Here is a 23,807-nt window from a genome sequence, read left to right on the forward strand (position 1 = left end):
TCTGGATGTGTGCAGGATACTCCAGTTTCCACGCACTCGGAATGTAGCCCAAGTGTCAGCTGCAGTTCTCACTTACATCCTGAATATCCCTCACTGCTTTTACCACCGGGACCACTTAATGTTTTGTCTGTGCTCTTGCGGCTCCGAAAAGTCCAAACCCTGGAGGGAGAAACGGCCTGACAGCAAGCAGCTTTGCGCGAAAGGCGGCCGCAGAAGGCCTTGGGGCGCCCTCGCTCGGTCCGGCTGGGAACGACTGGCTGCACAGAAACAGGATCTCAGACCCAGACCCAGCCCCCTCCCGTCTTCCCAACCATTTCCATAATCATGGCTTCTGACTCCACGGAGCAGCCTGCCGTGCAAACTTTCCCAGCTCGGTGTGGACGGAGGGACGCCTGGTGAGGGCGGCAGGTACAGTGACCCCGACTTTTTGCGTGGACTGGGGCAGGCCCCCCTGGGTCTCTGCAGAGCTCCCCCGCAGCTGGGCAGCAGCTGAGTCCCAAACTGCAGCGCTGCTGTGCCTCTGCGTGGCATTTCTGCCGTGCCTGCTGGGGCTCCCACTCTGCAACATGTCAGACTTGCTCTGCTGCTGCAAGTAATGCCCGGGATCGGGAAGAAAACAACAGCCTCGCAGGCTCTCTAGGTGCACGGGCGGCGGGGAGGGGGGAGAGAAGGGAGGCTTTCAGGAAGAAAAGTCGCTCCGATCGCCAGCTCTGCCCCCATCTGTTTACTGCCTTCCTGGTTCACCTTGGCTCAGCATCAAAGCCCGAGTCAAGCCAAGCTCTGAGCTGCCCTCGGGCGGGGGGGACGCTGCAGAGCTGGGGGCTCTCCCGGGGAAGTTGAACGCAGACTGCGGATCGCCCGTGGGGCTGGGTTTACTTTGCAGAGGGCCGGAGGGAAGTTGGCGGGGTAGGTCCCCATTGCACCGGGGGAGGGGGGTTGCTAGTGTAAGGCTCCCCCCGCCTCTGGGGGTGAATTTGGAGCATCAGTACATTTGGCTCCATTGCAGCGGTGGATTTTGGCTCCCTGTAATTTTCCCAAGCGGCTGGGGGGGTGGGGAGGGCGAGCTGGCGGGTAGGAGGGAGCGGAGAAGAATGACATATTGTCTGGGAAGGGAGGGAGCCCGGGGCCGGGCCCCGCCGCTCCCCATTGGAGCAGGCGGGCGTGACGCGCGGGGCCGCGGCTGGCTATTTGAGGCAGGAGGCGGAGGGAAGCCGACACACACACACACACACACGGAGGGGGCAGCGCACACGCGTGAGGACACGGGCGCCCGGCCCCGCTGCTGGCTGCAGAACCACAACCGCGCAGGGAGGCGGCAGCGCCCGCGGAGACGCGCCCAGCGGCTCTGGCCTTTCAGGCGCAGGGGCGCTGCGCGGGGCACGGACCCCCACACCGGCCCCGTGGGCATCTGCTCCGAGCAGGACTGAATCTGGGAAAGTTTTGTTCGGCGGGCAGCGCGGCGGGATTCACAGCAGCCGCCTCCCCTCGCGTGCGGAGGAATTACAAGGTGCGGACCGGGAACCGCAGCCAGGGTTTGTTCGGCCCTTGTTTAAATACTGGGGCTGGGAACTTGCTGCTCTCTCTGCAGATGTTTAACCCTTGCCCGGAAGAAGGATCCGAGTCGCCTTTCAAAGAAGATCCAGTGGTTGGCAGCAGCTCGGCGCTGGCTGGGCTTTAACTCCTGGGGGCTTTATGGATTGACTCTGCTACTCCTCCTTTTGGGGAAACACTTTGCCTGTATCCCTCCTGGGGTCTTCCTTTGCAATCCTGCCTGTGGTCTTGAGGCTGGGACCTTCAAGCAAAGGTGAGCACTGGCATCATTCCTTACGGCACTGTTCTGCTCCCTAGAAAAGGCGCTCGGGGCTTCTGAGCAAAAGCCGCAGTTTAAAATCATAAGTATCCAGGTAGTGGGACCTGACTTTAGAATAGCTGTCCTCTTGCTCATGCCACTGCCCCATGGCTGCCTCAATGGCAGGATCATGAAGTGTTTGACTTTCTTTCTTCTGCTTCCAGAGACCTTAAAGAAGTCCAAAAAGAGCGTGAGGTCAAACGGCAAGGTGCCAGCATGCTATGAGGTAGTGCCCCTCTCCCTGAAGAAGATGGCTGCAGAGCTTTACCCTGCCAGCGCTAACACCAATATTGCAAACAGTAATAACGCTGCTGCTGCCACCGTCACTGCTGCTGCCAATAGCAAGAAAAACGCCCTTCAGCTTCAGCAGAGTGCCCAGCCGCCGCCGCCGCCGCAACTGCAAAACCTGAACAACAACAATTTGGAGAGCTCCAACTGGCAGTCCTTCCACCCCACCCTGCGGGAGAGGTAAGTGCCAGCCTGGCCAGAGTGTACAGAGCCTGGGCAGCCCTTGCCCCCCCACCCTGCAGGAGAACTATAGGGCAGCAGCTAGTCCCATGGCATCCCCCTTCTGTGCCAAAGGCAGGGAACATGGGTTGTTTAGCAATGAGCAGCCCTGCCACCCAACACTGGGAGATTCTGGCTCCCCAAGCCAAAAAAACAGCAAGTTGTGGCAGTCACAGGCCCCCTGCAGCCTAAGGCCAGGGGAGTTCAAGTATTGCATCTGTATATTGGCCACATTCTGCTCTCAACTCACTTGTGCAACCACCGACTCCACAGTGAGAGAAAGTATCCCACTGTGTCCCATTGCACCAGCTGTAGCAAGGGGGTGGAGTAGACACCTACTGAAACCAGGACTCAATTTATGTAGCATTAGGTCGCATTGTGGCATCAGGTGATAAACTTGGCAAATCTAATTTGGTTTCTCCCTTCCTGTTACTTTCAGGAACGCACTGATGTTCAATAACGAACTTATGGCTGATGTACATTTTATCGTAGGCCCCCTGGGGGCATCAAAGAAAGTTCCTGCCCACAAGGTTTGTGCAGCTGATATTATTTTTTCCTTCTGCTAGGGTAGTGGAGTTAACTTGTCTAATTATGATATTTTTGTCTTATCTCCAAAGTAAATAAATAACTTATATATATCTTAATTATAATGGGACAGTTTAAGGGATTTCTATTTGAACTGAAGCTTTTAAGTTTCCCCCAGTACCTCTTCTGTCAGCTAGTATGTTTAATTACTACAGCTACATACTAAAGGCATACTTGTCTTTTTTTTTTTAACAGTATGTTTTGGCAGTTGGTAGCTCTGTCTTCTATGCTATGTTTTATGGTGATCTTGCAGAGGTCAGATCTGAAATCCATATACCAGATGTGGAACCTGCAGCCTTTCTAATCTTATTAAAGTAAGTGGTCATTATGAGTCTACAAATCCTGTGGAGAGACTAAAAGTGGTTTATAAAAATCTTTAAAATCTTTTAAACGGCATCTAGGAACATGCAGCTATTACACTTTATTAAATGTGCTGACAAATGTCAAATATGACAAATTGCTACTTGTCAGTTATGACAATTGTAGCTTAATCTCTCAGGGCTTATATTGCTTTTAAAAATACTTGTTTTTTATTCTGTTTAGGTATATGTATAGTGATGAAATTGACCTGGAAGCTGACACAGTGCTCGCTACTCTGTATGCTGCCAAGAAGTATATCGTCCCAGCCTTAGCAAAGGCTTGCGTCAATTTTCTGGAGACTAGTTTAGAGGCTAAAAATGCTTGTGTTCTGCTGTCTCAGAGCAGACTCTTTGAGGAGCCAGAATTGACCCAGCGCTGCTGGGAAGTAATTGATGCTCAAGCAGAAATGGCATTGAAGTCAGAAGGCTTCTGTGAAATTGATCAACAAACACTAGAGATCATTGTAACCAGGGAAGCACTAAACACTAAAGAGGTGGTAGTTTTTGAGGCTGTTCTTAATTGGGCAGAGGCTGAATGCAAAAGACAAGGGCTACCAATTACACCAAGGAACAAGAGGAATGTATTAGGAAAAGCTTTATATTTGGTGCGAATTCCAACTATGACTTTGGAGGAGTTTGCCAATGGAGCTGCTCAATCTGACATCCTTACCCTTGAGGAAACACATAATATATTCTTATGGTATACAGCTGCAAATAAACCCAAGCTAGAATTTCCACTGACAAAAAGAAAAGGACTTGTACCTCAAAGATGCCATCGATTTCAATCGTCTGCGTATCGTAGTAACCAATGGAGGTACAGAGGTCGCTGTGACAGTATCCAATTTGCTGTAGATAAAAGGATATTCATAGCAGGACTAGGCTTGTATGGGTCAAGCTGTGGTAAAGCTGAATACAGCGTCAAAATTGAACTTAAGCGTCTAGGAGTTGTTCTTGCTCAAAATCTAACAAAGTTTACCTCTGATGGATCCAGTAATACTTTCTCTGTGTGGTTTGAACACCCTGTGCAGGTTGAGCAAGACACATTTTACAACGTAAGTGCCATTCTTGATGGCAATGAACTTAGTTATTTTGGGCAAGAGGGAATGACTGAAGTACAATGTGGAAAAGTAACATTCCAGTTCCAGTGCTCCTCTGATAGTACCAATGGAACTGGAGTACAAGGAGGACAAATACCTGAACTCATTTTCTATGCATGATGCATTTTACTTCGACTGTATTCCAGTACTGCTATTCACACTAAAGGATTTTTTTGATTACTACAAACCTCTACAGCAGTGTGGAATGTTAGGCTACTTACCTATCTACTACATCAGGCTATCAAAATAAGTGAAGGAATGCTCTTGAATTTAATCTTATTTTATTTATTCATAAGATATTTGACTTAATTAAAACTGCAACATGCAGAAAAATGTTAAATTCTGCACGTAATGTGCATTTATTTTGTATATAGATAACTAACTCGCAGACTGCAGCTGACTCAAGCAGGATGTTCTAAACTAGAGCAGTTTATGAATCTGTGAAATATAAAACATTTTTACTTGCCCTAAAACCTGTGTACTTGATCATTGCTGATTGTATGACTTGTGTCTATGTTAATATATCTATAGTACAGTTTAGTGGTGGGATTCCTAAGAAAATGATAAACAGAACACTCAGACTACTGAGTTTGTCTATAAAAGGCATAACTATCAGCACAAATACAGAGATTGCTTTGCAAGGTCACTAAAGCTCTCCACAAACAGGCACACTATACAGTTTCTTCCCACCTTGGAGGTGATGTATAAGGAAGCACAGTTTTCTTAAACTTCAGTGACAAAGCAGAACGGTTTGAGCGACTGTAAAGCTGATTTTAAAAAATATCCTAAGCTTTTATTTGAAACCTTACAAGATTTCATTCAGATTAAGTTCTCTGCAGCTACTGCATTTGCTCTTTGTAGAGTTAGGGAAGCTTTAGATTAAACTGACATCTGTCCCATTTTCAAGTAAATTGCAACAGACTGGTCTAATGTCTAGGCCCTTGTCTACACACAGTTAAAAACAGATATGTTAAATTGGTTCAGAAACTGTGTGTGGACTAGGATAATTCGAAACCAATGTATGAAGTAAGAACTTTATGACTCTGTTTTATGTATATTTGGTAAAAGTTACAGTACTAAGCCGCATTTAAATGCAGCTTTATATATATATAAAATCTTTACAATCTACAAAAATCCACTGAAGGAGCAAAGAACTGAAATATCAATAATTAAACTGCCCAAATTCAGATGCTAGCTTGAGAGACACACAGTCTGATAAAAAAAATCTTAAATAGTACATTTAAAATTCCTGATGATGAGGGAGGAAGCCACCTAAACAGGCTGCATACCAAGAGCACCCTCTTTGCTTTTTCATACAGCTGACAGGTGAAATAATCCCTCAAATGTACTTTATCACATATTTACACCTGTTGAGCTAATTCCAGGATACAGACTACAAAAATAACTGAACTAGCTTTTTCTATCATTGGAGATTAGGCAGTTGAAAATATTTACTGTGTACTATAAGCAGTACCCTTTTCTCATCCTTGTAGCAGTGACCTTGGAAAAAGTACAAAACGGGGATTAGAGATTTTTTTTTTCCTGGTGTAAAAAGTACCACTAATATTTAGTTTAAAGGCTTGCTTGTTTTCCAGACAAATATTCGCTGGCTGCTGTAAGACAATTCAATTAAAATACAAACAATAATACAGGACTTCCTGTTCTGTCTTTAGAAACTGCAGTGCAAAATACTAAGGGAGCTGGATTTCCACTGCAAAAATCAGAGGGAGAATATTCTTTTCATCTAGTATTAAGATATGCCAAGTGAACTAGCCCAGTGACTTGGCTGATAGCTGTGTATTGTCACATCTTATCGAGACTCCATGATCACTGAACTCAGTATTTGGACAGGTGATGCTTAGTTTCCAGGGAGAGCAATGTTCTCAAGTGCTCCTTAAGGGCTAGCTGTAAGTAGACTGAAGTTGCCTGTTTGTTGATGACAAAAAAAATCTCTCAGTCCCTCAATGCAGACTAAAAGATGTTAAGTTGAAGGAAATACAGGAGAGAGAAAAATACTAGAATAAAGAGGCAAGTAACAGTCACACGATACCCTTATGAACCAATCCCTTTAAGTGGAGTTAGCAAGGTTTTCTGTGGCTCAGTCTGCCAGGCTTGACAAAGTACTGAAATGTAACACGCATACACTGCTGTCTGGAGCTGCTACTACTAAAAGCAGATTTTAATATATGTTAGATTAAAAACTGTTTTCATACAACATAACCTGTGCTTATTTCAACCGCCACTTTTAAAACAAAATAATAGTAGAAGCAAACGGATTACTAATGTTCTCTCAAAACAAAGCTCCTCATTTTCCATAAATCCTCTTGTATTTCAAGTGTTGACATCAGCAGCTTCAGGTGCTGAACACAGTAAATTTAGCAAATACTTAACCTAATATTGTGTCTTATTTGGTTGAACTGAAATATGACAAGTCTGTACAAGCTTGTAGATAAGCATCTCTCTCTCATGTCAGTCCATACTCTCATTAAGGCTTACACTATTCTTATACTAAGAGGTAGTGAATGACATTTTACTGGAAAAGAAAATAGTGTCAAGCTTACGTGCATTCAACAGCAGCCCCACTATTGTGTTCTCTATTTTAAGATGACTTCTACACTTCAGTAACTGTCACATTTTATCTCTGGACTATGAATTTCATTTTAAAGTGCCCCTTTAATACTGTACTGTGCAAATTTTTGGCCTTCTAAGAGCAATCGTGAAACTATAGTAAAGTATACCCAAGTACTGAAAGCCAACTCTTAAAAAAATACCTATAGCTGGAGCATTTATGCAGAGCTCTCTGGCCAGCAGAAGGAAAGTTTTTCCCAGCACATAGACATTCACCTATTAAAGACAGAAAACATTATTTGCACCTTAAATAGCAAACATTGAAAAAAACACTCCATTATACAGAGATGAAAATCCACCTCTGAAACAAACAAGTGGCTTTTGTTAAAAAAAAAAAAAAAAAATCACCCAGATATTTTAAAGTGAAAGTAATCATTTGATGCAATCGGATTTATAGATCATAGAGGTAAGCTAAATTCTCATTAAAAGATATATGAAAAGTTAAAGCTGTGACACAAGCCAAAACAGAAAATCACTAAAAACACTGCACTACTTTGCAACAGGTTGCCTATTATGCTTTTCAGTGGGCCCCATTTTGTCCTGGAGTACTTGGGCAATTTCCCAGTTTGTCAGTTTATAGCTCAAAACACACATCGTTACATTAAACTATAACTCTGCAGTGGCACTCGTCTCTCCACTTAACAAAACCTGCAAGTTAGTGCAATTTTAGCTTTGTTTAATCATGTAAAGTGGTATAATTAGAATTTCACAAGCACAAACAAAACTACTTTTCCACGCAGGGAGGGAGTGGCACTCAGTGCTCCAAAGATTTTTGCCTTCCCTAATTTTTCAGTTACTATCCTCAGTTCAACATATTGGTTTTTTTAACCTATAAAGCCCTCAGTGCTTAGGAGACCTGGTTACCAGAAAGACTGCCTCTCTCAGTGTTTAAACTGCCACAGTTGAGCTCACAGAGGTGCTCGAGCTGAGGCTCCCTTAATATAAATAAGGGGGAGCTGCTAGCGTGGCATTTTCTGTGAGGGGTCCTCAATTTTGGAACAGTCACCCTCACCTGAGTCCACCAGACCTCAAATTTGTTGACTTTCCATGCACGCTGTAAAAGCTCATCTTTTTCCCCTTCTTTTCTGAGGCCGCTGAGGAGACTGTAGGCTCAGGAGATGTTTATGGGCAGCCCTTTGTTTATATTCCTATAATGAGTTTTAATTTATGGGCTAGGTACTTAGTCGTATTCCAAAAGTTTGAAGAAATGAAATAAAATAATGTATTAAGTCGTGCTTTTCTGGCCTTAGGAGAGGGCTGGATGTTGCTATGCTTCAGTTCCAAATTGACTGTGGGTATTCCTACATGACCATGCTGCGGCCCCAAGGCATAAATACATGTCAAAGTTAAGAGACTCAGACCTCTGACATGATACTAAAAAAACAGTCCTTGTTTTTTATTTAAGTAGTCTATGTTTAGTGGTTTTACGCAGCAGAAGTGTCCCTCTGCCATGCAAAGTGAAGTTGGTTAGTAGAGAGCGAAGTATGCACCTGGGCTATTGAAACATATCAAACAAGCTTACGGAAAAGCATGATGAAGATGCAGGCCTCCTGTTAATAAATATACTCATTCTGCATCAAAAGCTATTTTTAAAAAAAGTCATCCAATTTGAAGTGAACTTTCTTCATCAAAGTATTTTCAGGTCGTCTTCTCCCCTTGTTCAGGATGGGGAAGTGATAGGAGATTTTTCTGTACTTTAATTCTACTTGATTTTTTTTTTTAATTTAAAACCATTACAAGAATCTCCAAGGCTGTCAGTCATCTTCAAAGAGATCATTCAATCTATCACTCAAATATAGATGGGTATTATTTCACTTAGTATATTTAGTGGAATGTGTTGAATATCTCTCTTACACAACCTCTATATATGACCAACAGTGAGACAGGACTAGCAGGTAGATAGATAACTGTAGTGTTATCTGTAGGGCTATGGAGAAAGGATGGTACAATTTAAACCCAGAGAGGAAGTGACCAAAATTGAAATGTGTCCCTTTAATCAAGATTAGCCTTGATGGGTACCAAGGTACAGAAATATATATAGATACCCAATATCTAGCATTTCCTGTAGAATTTGATACTGTATGGTTTATTTCCTTTTTGTGAGCCATGAAGATAGAACAATTTTTACTAAAGCAAAACTATGCCATGTTTCCAAGGGTCTCTCGCTTCCATTGATTTGGGTTCTCTAAATGCACTGCAGTTTGTTTTGACAAACTACAACGTGAAAAAAATCTCTTAAATCTTCTTAGTAGTTTAAGCCTCTTAGTTGGCTGACCTGGAATTATATATCTTAAACCTCATAATTTAGAAATCTGACCTGCAAGAAGGATTTATTATACAAGTCAATAAAGTTACTCCATTTGAGCCAACCACATCATTTTTCCATCCCAAGCCTCACTGACTCACCCAGTTCTTTCATTTAGTCTAGAAAAAATACAAACCAACAGATGAAAATATTTATTATCTCCTGTTTATTCTTTTTTGACAGAAGGCTCAAATACCTCCTTTTTGTCCCCATCTGACCACATAATTGCAGACAATACACTTAACACTCCTCCCCAGCAAATTTTCGATAAAAACATCAATTACAGAGTAAATAAATACCAACAGGCATAAAGACACAGTTTCCCACAGTGAAGTCCTCCTAAGAGTCAAGGATTGCAGGGAGGGGGTCACATTAAGTTTTCAGCAGAGCCAAGTGCATAGTCAAATTGCTGTATCACTGATTCTATCATCCATTCCTGGGTCTAGCTAAAGTCTCCAGATCTAGGACCTACCTGAAAATCTAAATCTAACCTGCTTCTTACTTCACCCACATCATATACAGTATGACGACTGATCTCAAGGTGCAGAAAGCTTGTCCACACAAAACACTTACTAAACTCAAGTAGAAATTGTACTTCAGGGAATTTCTGCTCTAAGATCCTAAGTGCAATCGTTTGCAGCGTTTGGTTACCATTGATTCAGAGAGGAAGTCAGAAAGCGCGGATGCTATCCAGTGGATTGTGTGTTATATTCTGGTTTTTCACAGAGCTCATACATTTTTAATGCTAGTGTAAAAGTCACAGAAAGAACAAGCAATAAAAAACTGGCTCTCTTGGCAAGCCAATACAGATACTTTTGGAATGATCAAATATTCACAGGTACTGGGGCATTTGTCCCTTTATATATATTGAAAATTAAAGAGCCCACAAGGCTAACCCAGTAATCAATAAAAGGCATGTATTACTGAAACATGTCATTTAAGGACCTCTGGTGGTGATAATTTAAGAGGGCTCTTCCACATTTTTTTAATCTCTATTATTAGTCCAAGGTGGTGATATTACAGCTGAAATGATTTTTAAAATCTAGTTTCACATTCACCATTTGCATTTATTTATAATTTTTAGATTTCACTCAACGTAGACAATTAAAACAATTCATTTACAGGTGTGTTTCACTTTCTGGTTCTCCTGCACTAGTACAATTTTTGTGACGGTCTACAACCTTACAGGGAAATGTTTAAATCCCTTTTCTCCAATGCCTCTAGCTAAATTCCCCAAATTTAGAAACTATAATAGCATTTCTATGTCTAAACCCCTAATTTTACAAACATCTTAATTATGGTGATAGAAGAAAGATTATCCATTAAAAAAGATGCATCTAGTATGAGTTTCAATGGTCTTGTTATACTGCTCCCATTTGTCACACAGCTTTAAGGCTGAACACTCCAAATCTAACTGATGTGGTCCCACTCCCTCTCTCAAAATCCACGAATTAAACTGGAAAAAAATAAATGGTATTCTCCTAAATTCTGCCCACTCAAAACCACCAAACAAGATGCCATTCACAGTAGATTGTTCATTTTTGTACGCTTTGATCAGCCATAAAATAGCTGTTTAAATTATCATTAGGCTTCAGAGTCACTGTCCCAGTCAGATGAGCAGTAGCACCTAATCCCTCTCTCAGAGATGTTTCAAGGTATCTACAGACTTAGGCAGAAATCACTGCAAAAGTTCACACTCAGTTCACATTTACAAGGTTCTCTTTACAACCATACAGACCAGACTCTACATTTTTAAAAAGTGAAATCTTAGATTCTGCAGCACAAAAAAGGCATCTTTCAGCTAAAAACTATATGCTTGCCAAGCCACTATGAACTAATCCTTTTTATCCTTATTTTCTTAACAAGGATCATATTCTATCAAGATGTTCTTCCTTATCAACAACCTGCTGAATTATTCCTTAAGATATCGTATTTGAATATGAAGATTTAGTTTCACCTTTGTAGGGGATCCTCCTACCTGTAGAAGGACTAGTTAATATACTCTACATTTCAGATTCTATACTTCTCCAAAGGTGTGGACTTAATCAGTTCTCATTCTTCAGACCTCAGATGTTTTAAGGTGACACCTCATAGGAGAAAGGAAATCTTCTCACCCTTCAATTTTCTTTTCATTATTTCCTTTTTTCACATCATGTCTGAATGTCCACGTTCATAACAGTCCACATGTATATTTCAGCTTTTGAGGACAAGAACAGTGGTCTACTTACCACTGACAAGTGAGTTGAACAGGTCATCAATCTAAAGCATGCTACAGTTCAAAAAATCTCCACAGAAAGATATATGTAATCTGAAATTCACAAGGTTGTTAGATTCACTCCACCCCCTTGGAGGATGACAGCAGCTGACCAGAGTGCCTAAGACAAAAGGTGCCTCATCTTTGATCCAATAAATTAGATAAATTTATTTAACAATGGTGAATTTCCAGAGAGGCTCGTCAAGATCTAAGTAAGACAATCCAGTAAAATATTAAGTATACTGACAGTGGCCTAGGTTGTCTTCTTTTCAGAAAGACCAAGAACTGGACAGTCAGAATTCAAAGCATCTATGGATGCTTGCCTAAATAACAAAGGAAGCATGAAAAGAAAATGACTATTTAAGGATAGTGTATGTTGTTTGGAGAAGATGTACCTGAAGTTATTTGGTTCATTACTATTAACATTTATTGTACAGTGGGGTCTACGGACCACATCCAGGATGTCTAAATTAAATAGATCAATACACAAATTTGTACTTAGGTAATGGAAGCAAATTCAGTCAACCTGGATGTATCATGAAATGAGTAAAAAGTATTAATATAGGAAGCCAGCTACTAAGTATTCTCTCCAAAGGTTTCAAGACTTAATATTAAATGTTTTGTTATCCAGATCAGTAGGTTGAAGCTTTTCATTCTTTGGACCATCACAGCCAGAATACTGTATTTAACCAAAGAAAGAAAAAAAGGACCACAAGATCACAATCTTACACCAATGAAAGCTTGCTGGTTTCTGATTCAAAGAATGACAGACATGAATCCACTTCTTTTTCAATCAGTCAAATCAAAATTCACTTAAGTGCCTTTTTTTCCCATCTTGTGCTGAAAAGCACTTCCTCAATCTAGGTCCTCAGAAGGAAGAATCTACTTCTGGATAATTCTGTTTGCTGTATTACTATTACTCTCTGGTCCTACAACAAAACCGTACGTAAGACATAATACCACCTAAGCAAGGAGATAAAAGAATAATCATTCAAGGCCTGTATAAAGGAATCAGCCAGTCCACTTTTATATAAGTAAACAAACTTCTAGAGGAAATAGCAAGTAGTAGTAAAGATCCACATAAGAAGGAAAATGTCACTTGAGAGAACAACCTTAAGAGAAAGAAGCAAGATTTTTTTTTTTTTTGAAGGTGGAAGCAAAAGACTGCAACAAACAGAATTACCAGTTACTGTACTAGTTTTCCCTTCTTGTACATACTCTTTCCCCACCTGACAACATATCTGACAGTAGGCAGTAACACACAGAGAGGACTTATATAATGAGAAGCACCAATATAGCCATATTAAAGAGAAGATTTTCACTACATAAAATCAGAGATCAAAGGTAAGGTAGAGAACTGCCAATACTACTGTCTGAAGACTGTTGTAACCACATCTCAAGATCATGATGCTACGGTATAAAAGAGGGGGACCCAGGAACAGACTGGCATTTCCCATGATTAAAGGGACAGCCTTTTGATACATTGTGAGATCTGAAATCTAGCTGAGTAGTTCTCGCTGGATGAAAGGTAGGACAGGATCCTGAAACTTATGGGCAAACCCAAACTGTACAAAAAGTTAGGTCAAAGCTAGACAAGTTTCTCAACCCTTTAAACAACTAGACAATGGAAAAGAAAACAAAAGCCAGAAAGGCTACCTCAAAAGAAAACTGTACCTGTAAACAAAACAAGAAGAGAACCAAAATTCACTAAGTGAAAATAGCAGAGAAGGTTCCCAATCAAAGACCCCTGACATATCTACTTCACCAGTTAATGAATATGTAACCCTGTTGCTGGCTGATCAAGTGATTAAAGAGGAGGAGAAAGAACAGCCTCACTCAAGTAGAAGAGCTGGTCAGAACATTTTTGATTAAACGTTTTAGTGTCAAAATATGCTGTTCCGTCAAAGGCAAAACATGTTGCAGAGATACACAGATTTCTTTGAAGTTGTGGACAGGAAGCCTTTCAGTTGGATTCTGGTCAAAGAGGATCCCACCCTAAATTGAAAATGTGACCCTTCTCATCTGAAAACAGATATTTAGACAATTCCACTTAGCAAAAATCATCAATCAAGGTTTGTCAAGGTTCCTTCCCCACTCTGAAGTCTAGGGTACAGATGTGGGGATCTGCATAAAAGACCCCTTAAGCTTATTCTTACCAGCTTAGGTTAAAAACTTCCCCAAGGTACAAACTTTGCCTTGTCCTTGAACAGTATGCTGCCACCACTAAGCATTTTAAACAAAGAAGAGGGAAAGAGACCCCTTGGAGACGTCTTCCCCCAAAATATCCCAAGCCCTACACCCCCTTTCCTGGGGAAGGCTTGATAATAATCCTCTCCAATTGGTACAGGTGAACACAGACCCAAACCCTTGGATCTTAAGGGCAATGAAAAATTAATCAGGTTCTTAAAAGAAGAATTTTATTTAAAGAAAAGGTAGAAGAATCACCTCTGTAAAATCAGGATGGTAAATACCTTACAGGGTAATCAGATTCAAAACAGAGAATCCTTCTAGGCAAAACCTTAAGTTACAAAAAGACACAAAAACAGCAATATACATTCCCTCCAGCACAGCTTATTTTACAAACCATTAAAAGAAAATCTAAAGCATTTTCTAGCTAGATTACTTACTAATTTTACAGGACTTGTAAGGCTTACACTCCTGATCTGTTCCTGGCAAAAGCATCACACAGACAGACAGACCCCTTTGTTCCCCCCTCACCCCTCCAGATTTGAAAGTATCTTGTCCCCTCATTGGTCATTTTGGGTCAGGTGCCAGCAAGGCTACCTTAGCATCTTAATCCTTTACAAGTTAAAGGGTTTTGCCTCTGGCCAGGAGGGATTTTATAACACTGTATACAGAAAGGTGGTTACGCTTCCCTTTATATTTATGACAAGGTTTTATTCCAATACAGAACAAAAAACAAATTTCAAATGTCTGAAAGTTGTCGTGAAATAGAATGGTCATTCTCCATCCAGCTCTGCTTAGTAGATCAAATAAAGAACACACAGCCCCAGTTCTGTACGAGTGCATGCCACAAGGGACAGTTGTGGATCCCTGTGGGTTGCCCAGCCTCAGGAGAAATTAAAGTAAGTCCCCTCCAGTTATAACTTACTTACGCCACCAGCATGAGGTCTGTAACAGACCTTATGCCAGACGAAGGTACACTACTAAAAGTGCAGTTTCTTTGATTTCTAAGTGAAGAATGTGGGACCATATCCACTGGTAGCCCTATAAAGGCATCAGAAGGATTTGTGTCCTTATGGGCAAGTAGTACAACCCTTTGTGCTAAGAACTTGGACTTCAAAAAGCAGATGGTGTAGTCATATCATACGATGATAACACTCGTTCCATTAGTATCTCAGGAGGATGTTAAACAGCAGCTACTAAAGTTAGACATTTTTAAATCAGCAAGTCCAGATAACTTGCATCCAGGAGTTTTAGAAGAGCTGGCTGAAGAGCTCGCTAGACCATGAATGTTGATTTTTAGTAAGTCTTGGACCACTGGGGAAGTTCAAGAAGACTGGAAGAGAGATAATGTTGTACCAATATTTAAAAAGAGCAAAGAGGATGACCTGGATAATTATAGGCCTGTCAGTCTGACATCAATCCCAGGCAAGATAATGGAGGAGCTGATATGGGACTCAATAAAGAATTAAAGAAAGGTAATTACTAATGCCAATCAATATGGATTTATGGAAAATAGATCCTGTCCAACTAACTTGATATCTTTTTTTAAATGAGATTACAAGTTTGTTTGATAAATATTATAGTTTTGTTATAATATGCTTAGATTTCTGTACAGCACACATCTTGATAAAAAACTAGAATATTAAATTAACCATATTTTAATCCATATTAAATGGATTAAAAGCTGGATAACTCATAGGTCTCACAATGTAAATGTAACAGGGAAATATTATTAAGGGGGTAGGTCTCTAGTGGGATCCCACACCGACTGGTTCTTGGTACTATGCTATTTAACCCTTTTATCAATGGACTGAAGAAAACATAAAACCATCATAGATAAAGCTTGCAGGTGACAAATTGAGTGAATAGTACATAATCAAGGAGACAGGTCACTGACACAGAGCAATCTGGGTGGCTTGGTAAATTGGGTGCAGGATAGCAGAGAATGCAGATCACACATACAGGATGGGAGATGTCATCCTGGGAAGCAGTGAATCTGTAAAAGATGGGGGAAGGGGGTTTACATAATCAGAATGCTCACTGCAACACTGACCAAAAGTAGAAGTTATTTTACCTCTGTATTTGGCATTGATGTGACCACTTCTGGAACGCTGTTTCCAGTACAGGTGTCCACAATTTTAAAAAGTTGCTGATAAATGGGAGAGGGTTCAGAGAAGAGCAACGAGAACGATTAAAGGAGAAGAAAACATACCCTATCGTGATAAACTCAAGATGATCAATCTATTTAGCTTAACTCAAAGAAGGTTACAGGGTGATTTGATTACAGTCAACAAGCACCTACATGGGGGGAAAAATACTCGATAATGGGCTCTTCAGACTGCCACAGAATGGTATAACATGATCCACTGGCTGGAAGTTGAAGCTAGACAAATTCATACTGGAAATGAGGTGTAAATTTGAGTGAGTGTAATTAACCATTGGAACATCACTGGCAATTTTTAAATCAAGATGTGGATGTTTTCCTGAAAGATCTGCTCTAGGAATTATTTGGGGGAAGTTCTCTGGCCTGTGTTACACAGGAGGTCAGACTACATTATCACAATGATCCCTTTTGGCCTTGGAATCTATGAATTTAGATTCCAGTGAATCCGATGAAGTGAGCTGTAGCTCACGAAAGCTCATGCTCAAATAAATTGGTTAGTCTCTAAGGTGCCACAAGTACTCCTTTTCTTTTTGCGAATACAGACTAACACGGCTGTTACGCTGAAACCTATGAATTTATGGTTTCCCAAAGAACAAAAAGTGATCCATGAGCCCAAAACTTACATCCACATAGCCTTTCAAAAGGGTGAACCCAGGAGAGCGCCTGGGCAACAGTTTAGGGAGGCAGAGTTGAGTCAGGAAAAAACTCATCTGCCTTCAAAAAGACATAGTCCAGAGCCAGGGACTGAATCTTGAAAGGATGCCAACAATCTACAGCCCTCTCCCACAAAATGGAATATAATCACAGGCTCTGCAGACCTCAAAGCAGAACTATCTTCTACTTCCCTCCCTTCCTCCACCCCCACCTTAATATCTTCTCTCTTCCCATGTGCTTTTGTTTTTCCTCTTGGATCTTATCTTCCAAGAAGGACCTAGAGAAGAAGAAAAAATGATTAAATAAGTTACATTAAGGGGATGGAAGAATGAGGCTGCACTTTATGCTCCCTGTTGAAAGAACAAAAGATGGAGGTAGAAGTGGATGGGGCTTGTTCCTTGACTTTTGGTTGATGTAATTTATCTTCTCTTTTCCTAGTAGTCAGAGGCATAATGGTTACTTTATTGATTTGCTGTAGGATGAAGAGAGGGACGATGACAGATATATTAAATAAACAAAATTGGATGGATGGATGCATGGACTGTCCATCCTGAAGTATTAAGTAATTTACTCAATTTATATGAAGACACTCTACAAGATATTTTGCTTGGCAACATTCTTCAGAGAGAATCCAGATGCCATTCCACCTTCAGGAATTCCACAGGTCCATTGTACCACTAGGAATTATCAGAGAAAACTCAAAAAGGAAATTCTATGGGAGCATCCAAGATGTCATCCACTTAATATCTGCCATTGGCATGTCCTTAAGAGCTGGTCCAATGGTTTTAGAAAAGAAATCAATACAGTTCAAAAGGTCTTGCAATAATTCATTTTTGAGCCTTTCAAATTGTTGTTTTCTTTGATGCACAAAAATAGCAATTTTGTTTCATCAAGAACAACTGACTTACCTTTCTAACAAGATCAGTATATAAAATCTAAAAAATGGCTTAACTATACAGGTTGACACTTTCTGCCTTGGGAATGTTATAAATGAAATTCTCATACTTTAATGTCATCAGTGTCTCAAAACTTGGGAATTTTAGCAGAGGTGTCCTTTGAAAGGAAAAAATTTCAAGGCCATGGCAAAGTACATGGATTTCCCTTTTTTCCCTGGGTACAGTTCATCAATCTTGCACTAAAGAGACCGATCTCAGATAAGCTGTGTTGGCAGCGTCTGTCTACCTGGAAATGTGGGACGTCAACCTGCCTTTTGGGAAGTCAGTAAGAATGTTGCCATTGACTTCTGTGACAGTGAGAACAGGCTCTTAGCTTCAGCACATTCTTCTGCACCAACCAAGGAATTTTTTCATACACTGGTAGATTTTATTTCAGTGCAGTAAGTAGCATGACCCAAGTCAAAAATGTTTAATTTTTAAAACATAAGTTCCAGAAATAATTAAAACAGGAGAGGAACCAAGTAGTAGTATATACTTTTGTGTAACAGATTTGTTTTTTCAACCAAACACAGGGAACCTAGAAGTTGGTATACATTAGAAATCAACATAAGAATGGCCATACTGGGTCAGACCAATGGTCCATCTAGCCCAGTATACTGTCTTCCGAGAGTAGCCAATGGCAGGTACTTCAGAAGGAATGAACAGAACAGGCAACCATCAAGTGATCCACCTCTGTCATCCACTCCCAGCTTCTGGCAATCAGAAGCTAGGGACATCCAGAACATGAAGTTGCATCGCTGACCATCCTGGCTAATACCTACTGATGGACTTATCTTCCAAGAACATATTTAATTCTTTTTTAAACCCTATTATAGTTTTGGCCTTCACAATATCCCTGGCAACGAGTTCTACAGACAGACTATATGTTGCGTGAAGTACTTCCTTATGTTTCTTTTAATTCTGCTGCCTATTAATTTCATTGGGTGACCCCCCGGTTCTTGTATTGTGTGAAGAGGTAAACAACACTTCAATATTCACTTTCTTCACACCATTCATGGTTTTATAGACCTCTCTCATATCTCCCCTCTCTCAGTTGTCTCTTTTCCAAGCTGAAAAGTCCCAGTCTTTTTAATCTCTCCTCATATGAAAGCTGTTCCATATCCCGAATCATTTTTGTTGCCCTTCTCTGTACCTTTTCTGCTTCTTATACATCTTTTTTGAGACGGGGCAGCCAGTGCTGCAAGCAGTATTCATGGTATGGGTGCACCATGGATTTATATAGTGACATGATGATATTTTCTACCTTATTATTTATCCCTTTCCTAATGGTTCCTAACATTCTCTTAGCTTTTTTGACTGCTGCAGCACATTGAGCTGATGTTTTCAGTGAACTATCCACAATGACTCCAAGCTCTCTTTCTTAAGTGGTAACAGATAATTTAGATGCAATCATGTTGTATGTATAGTTGGGAATTGTGATTTCCAATGTGCATTACTTTGCATTTATCAGCATTGAATTTTATCTGCCATTTTGTTGCCCAATCACCCCGTTTTGCTAACTGTTCACAGTCAGCTTTGGACTTAAACTATCTTGAGTAATTTTGTATCATCTGCAAACTTTGCCACCTCACTGTTTACCCCTTTTTCCAGATCATTTATGAATATGTTGAATAGCACTGGTCTCACTATATATCCCTGGGGGACACCACAATTTACCTCTCTGCATTCAGAAAAAGGACCAGTTTGGTTTCCTACCCTTTGGTTTCCTGTCTTTTAACTAGGGCTGCCAAATGATTTAAAAAGTAATTGCAATTAATCATGAGATTAAAAAAAAGTTGTGATTACTCAGTTTTATTCACATTGTTAATAATAGAATACCAATTGAAATGTATCAAATATTTTTGGATCTCTTTCTACATTTTCAAATATATTGATTTCAATTACAACACAGAATACAAAGTGTACAGCGCTCACCTTACATTATTTTTTATTATAAATATTTATGCTGTAAAAAGAAAAAAGAAATAGTATTTTTCAATTCACCTCATACTGTAGTATGTAGCACGGTACTGTAGTGCAATATCTTTATCATGAAAGTGCAACTTACAAATGTAGAAGTTTTTTTAACTACACTCATAAACAAGACAATGTAAAAATTTAGTGCCTATAAGTTGAAGCATGATGGGGCATACAAATGTTTAGCATATCTGGCACAAATACCTTGCAATGCCGGCTACGACAGTTTCCGGTGACTTAAGTAAGAAGCAGGCAGCATTATTACTCATAAATGAAAACTTGTTTGTCTTAAATTGAAAAGTATTACTTTTGTTTATCTTTTTACAGTGCAAATATTTGTAATAAAAATAATATAAAGTGAGCTCTGTACACTTTGCAATCTGTGTTGTAATTGAAATCAATATACATTAAAATGTAGAAAAACATCAAAATATATTTATAATACATTTCAACTGGTATTCTATTATTAACCGTACTAAAACTGCAATTAATTGTAACTTTTTTTAAAATCTAGTTAATATGTTTTGCATTAATCGCAAGCAGTACCTGCGATTGACAGCCCTACTTTTAACTAGTTACTGATCCATGAGAGGACCTTCCCTCTTGTCCCATGACTGCTTACTTAAGAGCCTTTGGTGAGGGACCTTGTCAAAGGCTTTTTGAAAGTCCAAGTACACGTTTGTTGGTCCCCTCAAAGAATTCTAACAGATTGAGGAGTTATGATTTCCCTTTACGAAAGCCATGTTGATTCTTCCCCAACAAATCGTGTTCATCTATATGACTGATAATTCTGTTCTTTACTATAGTTTCAACCAATTTAACTGGTACTGACTTAATGGCCTGTAATTGCCAGGATCGCTCCTTGAGCCTTTTAAAAAATGTGTGTCATGTTAGCTTTCCTTCAGTCATCTGGTACGGAACCTGATTTAAGTGATAGGTTACATACCACAGTTAGTAGTTCTGCAATTTCATATTTGAATTCCTTCAGAACTCTTGGGTGAATACCATCTGGTCCTGATGACTTAAATTGATATGTTAAATAGGGTTTCAAAACCTCCTTTATTGACATCTCAATCTGGGACAGTTCCTCAGATTTGTCTTCTAAAAAGAATGGCTCAGATGTGGGAACCTCCCTCACATCCTCTGTACTGAAGACTGATGCATAGAATTTATTTAGCTTCTCCGCAATGGCCTTACCATCCTTGAGTGCTCCCTTTCCACCATGATCATCCAATGGCCCCACTGCTTGTTTTGCAGGCTTCCTGCTTCTGATGTACTTAAATTTTTTGCTGTTAGCTTTTGAGTCTTTGGCTAGTTGCTCTTCAGATTATTTTTTGGCCTGTAATTCTACACTTGACTTGCCAGATTTTCTATTTTTCTCCATAGGATTTAACTTCCAATTTAAGGATACCTTTTTGCCTCTACCTGCTTTTTTTACTTTGTTTTTTAGCCATAGTGGCACTTTTTTGGTTCCCTTCCTACGTTTTTTAATTTGGGGTATACATTTAAATTGAGCCTCTATAGTGGTGTGTTTTAGACATTTCCATGCAACTTGCAGGCGTTTCAATTTTGTGACTGTAGCTTTTCATTTTTGTTTAACTAGCTTCCTCATTTTTGTGTGGTTCCCATTTCTTTAGTTAAATGCCACTGTGGTGGGCTATTTTGGTATCCCCCCCCCCACACACACACACACACACACAAGGATGATACATTTATTTATAGCATGGTCGTTATAACCGAGCAATTCAGTTACACTCACATCTTGGACCACATCTTGTGTACCATTTAGGACTAAATCAAGAATTGCCTCTCCCCTTGTGGGTCCCAGGACTAGCTGCTCCAAGAAGCAGTCATTTATGATGTGTTGAAACTTTAACTCTGCTTCTCATCCTGAGGTGACATATACACTTAGTCAATACAATGATAGTTGAAACCCCCCATTATTACTGAGTTTTCTATTTTCATAGCCTCTCTAATCTCCCTGAACATTTCACAATCACCATCACCATCCTGGTGGCTGGCAGTATATTCCTACTGCTATAAATACATTCTGTTGTAATTACAAGTTTAAGGTACTAGCTACTACATCATCTTCCCAAAATGACTTTTATCCCCAACCCTACATTGCTTCAGTTTCCCCAACGAATGGCTTGAAGTCCTCAAATGTCCCTTCTTCCTCCTTTTTCTCATTAGATTACATAGAAAAAAATCTGGAAACAAATCTGCTCTACTGCCGTTAGAAAGCCAACCCTGTTGTATTTGCGGCATCTTTTGAAGATACAATACCTCTGATTACATTTGTTCCATGTTTCATCGTCTTACTTCTCTTTCTATTTAGTAGTAATCTATGTAAGAAATCACTAGATCTCTAGGTTTGAAATGAAATAAACCTCCCACTCCTCCTCCCCACAGCGCACGTGTGCACATGCGCTCTCTCTCTCTCTCATTATAATTAAGCACACTTAACCCATTCAAAGTTTGTAGCAGATTAGAAGAATGTTCATTATTTTAAGAATTAAAGATGCATTAGATTATTGTAATTCCATCAGATTCCTTTGTGTAATAAATAACCTTCAGAGGGATGCCATTTACAAAGACAGCTGCAAGGACAAAAATAACCTATACCATCCTACTTGTACTGTATGTAAAATAGATGTTTATGATATGGAGACACAGAATGTGTACATTACACACACACACTCATTTAGAGCTCTATATCCACAAGGGCTTTAAGTACACACAACTCAAAATAGATTTTACAAAAATATCACAGTATTTTACAGATCCATTTATACTTAAAAATTATTTCGGTCTTACCAGCTGTTTTAAAAATGTGTGAAATCTGACCTTGTGCCACTACAGTGACTTTGTGATCACTGGGGAAAGATTATACTAAACTGCTGATGTGTTATTTGTCAGGTTAAAAAAACCCAAGCACTTGATTTTTAATTTCACTGAATAATTACTCTGATTTATAAGCCCTATGATTTCCCTGCCCAGAATCTTTAAAGAAATAGATCATTAAGGTTTCCCAAATACCACACATTAGTAGTTCTTCGCTTGTATTCATTTTTAAGGTTTAATATTTGAAACAAAAGATTAAACAACAACAGATACAATACCTGAAGAAGGTCACTGAGGTCAAGTAACATGTCTGTGAAAAAGTCAAGGAATATAAATGCATGTAAAATTTGATAATTTGATTAGCAACTTTTAAAAGGAGAAATAAAATCATTTACATGTGGCAGTGCAGGAATATGGATTAAGTAGTCTGATCCAGCATCCCTGCTAAAGAATCACATTGGTTTCAGCTCCTGAGTAAGCTCTGCCTACCCTCACTATGGGACACAAGGTGCCATTACAAACAAGGTTTATATGTACGAGAAGTGTCTCTAAAAAGACAAGGAATGCCTTGAGTAATGAGCTAAGACTACATATACTGTATATTGTATTCTGGAAATCATCAAATGGCACAAAATAGAGACTTCATTTTCAAAATCTAATCTGTCACTTTTTTCTGTGCCAATTTAGGACCTGATCTCTCATTGTGCAGAAAAATCCGTGGGAAAGGACTAGGAAACTGCTAATTTCAGGGCATCTACACAGATGGGCAGCCCCTCTATGTTGTTGTATGAGACCTCCCCCATAGGCAGAGCTCATTTAAGAGCCATGCTGCCATCAGCTCCTTGACTATACAGACCCTGCCTCTTCATCTCTGAGCAAGATACAAAATATGTAACAGGAACCAAATTAATTTTGCTAGAATGTATATCCACTCACTCAGTCTGCTTCATGCCAGAAGGACTGAGAGTCTTCCATGGGAAAGGAATATGGGTGCAGGAAGAGAATGTCATGTTGACTCCACTCTTCTCTCTCTAACAGTTTAGGGTCAGTATATCAGAATTTTCATTCCTTTCATCCTCACACCATACAGTGGAAGGGAGTTTGGGCCCAAAATGTTAGTTTGAAAATACTAATAGTATTAAGAATGACTGCAGCAACTTAATTATTGCAATTTATTTAAGAAAAAACACATTCAGAACAAAACAGAAAGCTACTAGAGAGAATTTACTGAAGATTTTACTGAAACTGTTGAGTAAATTTACAAATGTTTTCTACTCTTACAGTACTTAAATAAAAGGAAAGAAATAGTAGGGGTAAAAACAAAGATAAAACACTATTCACAACCACCAAAACAATAACCACAAGTCTACCAAAAAGTCTATTTAATAAAAAAGTTTCTTTATACAAATATTTTAAGAACTTTAATTTGATAATTTTAGGCTATTTCATCCTAACAAGTGCC

At 39.8% G+C, this 23,807-nt stretch overlaps 2 protein-coding genes across 10 annotated transcripts in view; one reads left to right on the top strand and one right to left on the bottom strand.

Moving 5' to 3' along the window:
* Nucleotides 1-23,807, bottom strand: part of BRF1 (BRF1 general transcription factor IIIB subunit) — a 237,049-nt gene that overhangs the window by 130,313 nt on the left and 82,929 nt on the right. For all 6 annotated transcript variants that reach the window (XR_012159588.2, XM_073349847.2, XM_073349848.1 and 3 more), the window contains exons 4-5: nt 22,624-22,655; nt 7,169-7,241 (exon numbers count right to left, since the gene is read on the bottom strand). Coding sequence is in view for 5 of the 6 variants with exons in the window: in XM_073349847.2 (XP_073205948.1) it covers nt 7,169-7,241; nt 22,624-22,655 (105 nt within the window). In the remaining variant the exon portion in view is untranslated. The remainder of the gene's footprint in view (nt 1-7,168; nt 7,242-22,623; nt 22,656-23,807) is intronic.
* On the top strand, nt 40-6,785 carry BTBD6 (BTB domain containing 6). 4 transcript variants are annotated; one of them, XM_073349854.2, is made up of 5 exons: nt 40-408; nt 1,589-2,317; nt 2,796-2,886; nt 3,137-3,255; nt 3,485-6,785. In XM_073349854.2, the coding sequence occupies exons 2-5, from the start codon at nt 1,944-1,946 to the stop codon at nt 4,515-4,517; spliced, it is 1,617 nt and encodes a 538-aa protein (XP_073205955.1). In that variant the 5' UTR covers nt 40-408; nt 1,589-1,943; the 3' UTR covers nt 4,518-6,785. The 4 variants fall into 4 exon arrangements, with proteins under 4 accessions (XP_073205955.1, XP_073205958.1, XP_073205954.1 ...); XM_073349857.2 differs by having other exon boundaries at nt 42-408; nt 2,014-2,317; nt 3,485-6,783; XM_073349856.2 differs by lacking the exon at nt 40-408 and having other exon boundaries at nt 1,051-1,804; nt 2,014-2,317; nt 3,485-6,783.

This window comes from Lepidochelys kempii, chromosome 6, assembly GCF_965140285.1.
Source record: "Lepidochelys kempii isolate rLepKem1 chromosome 6, rLepKem1.hap1, whole genome shotgun sequence".
In the NCBI taxonomy this organism is placed as follows: Eukaryota; Metazoa; Chordata; order Testudines; family Cheloniidae; genus Lepidochelys; species Lepidochelys kempii.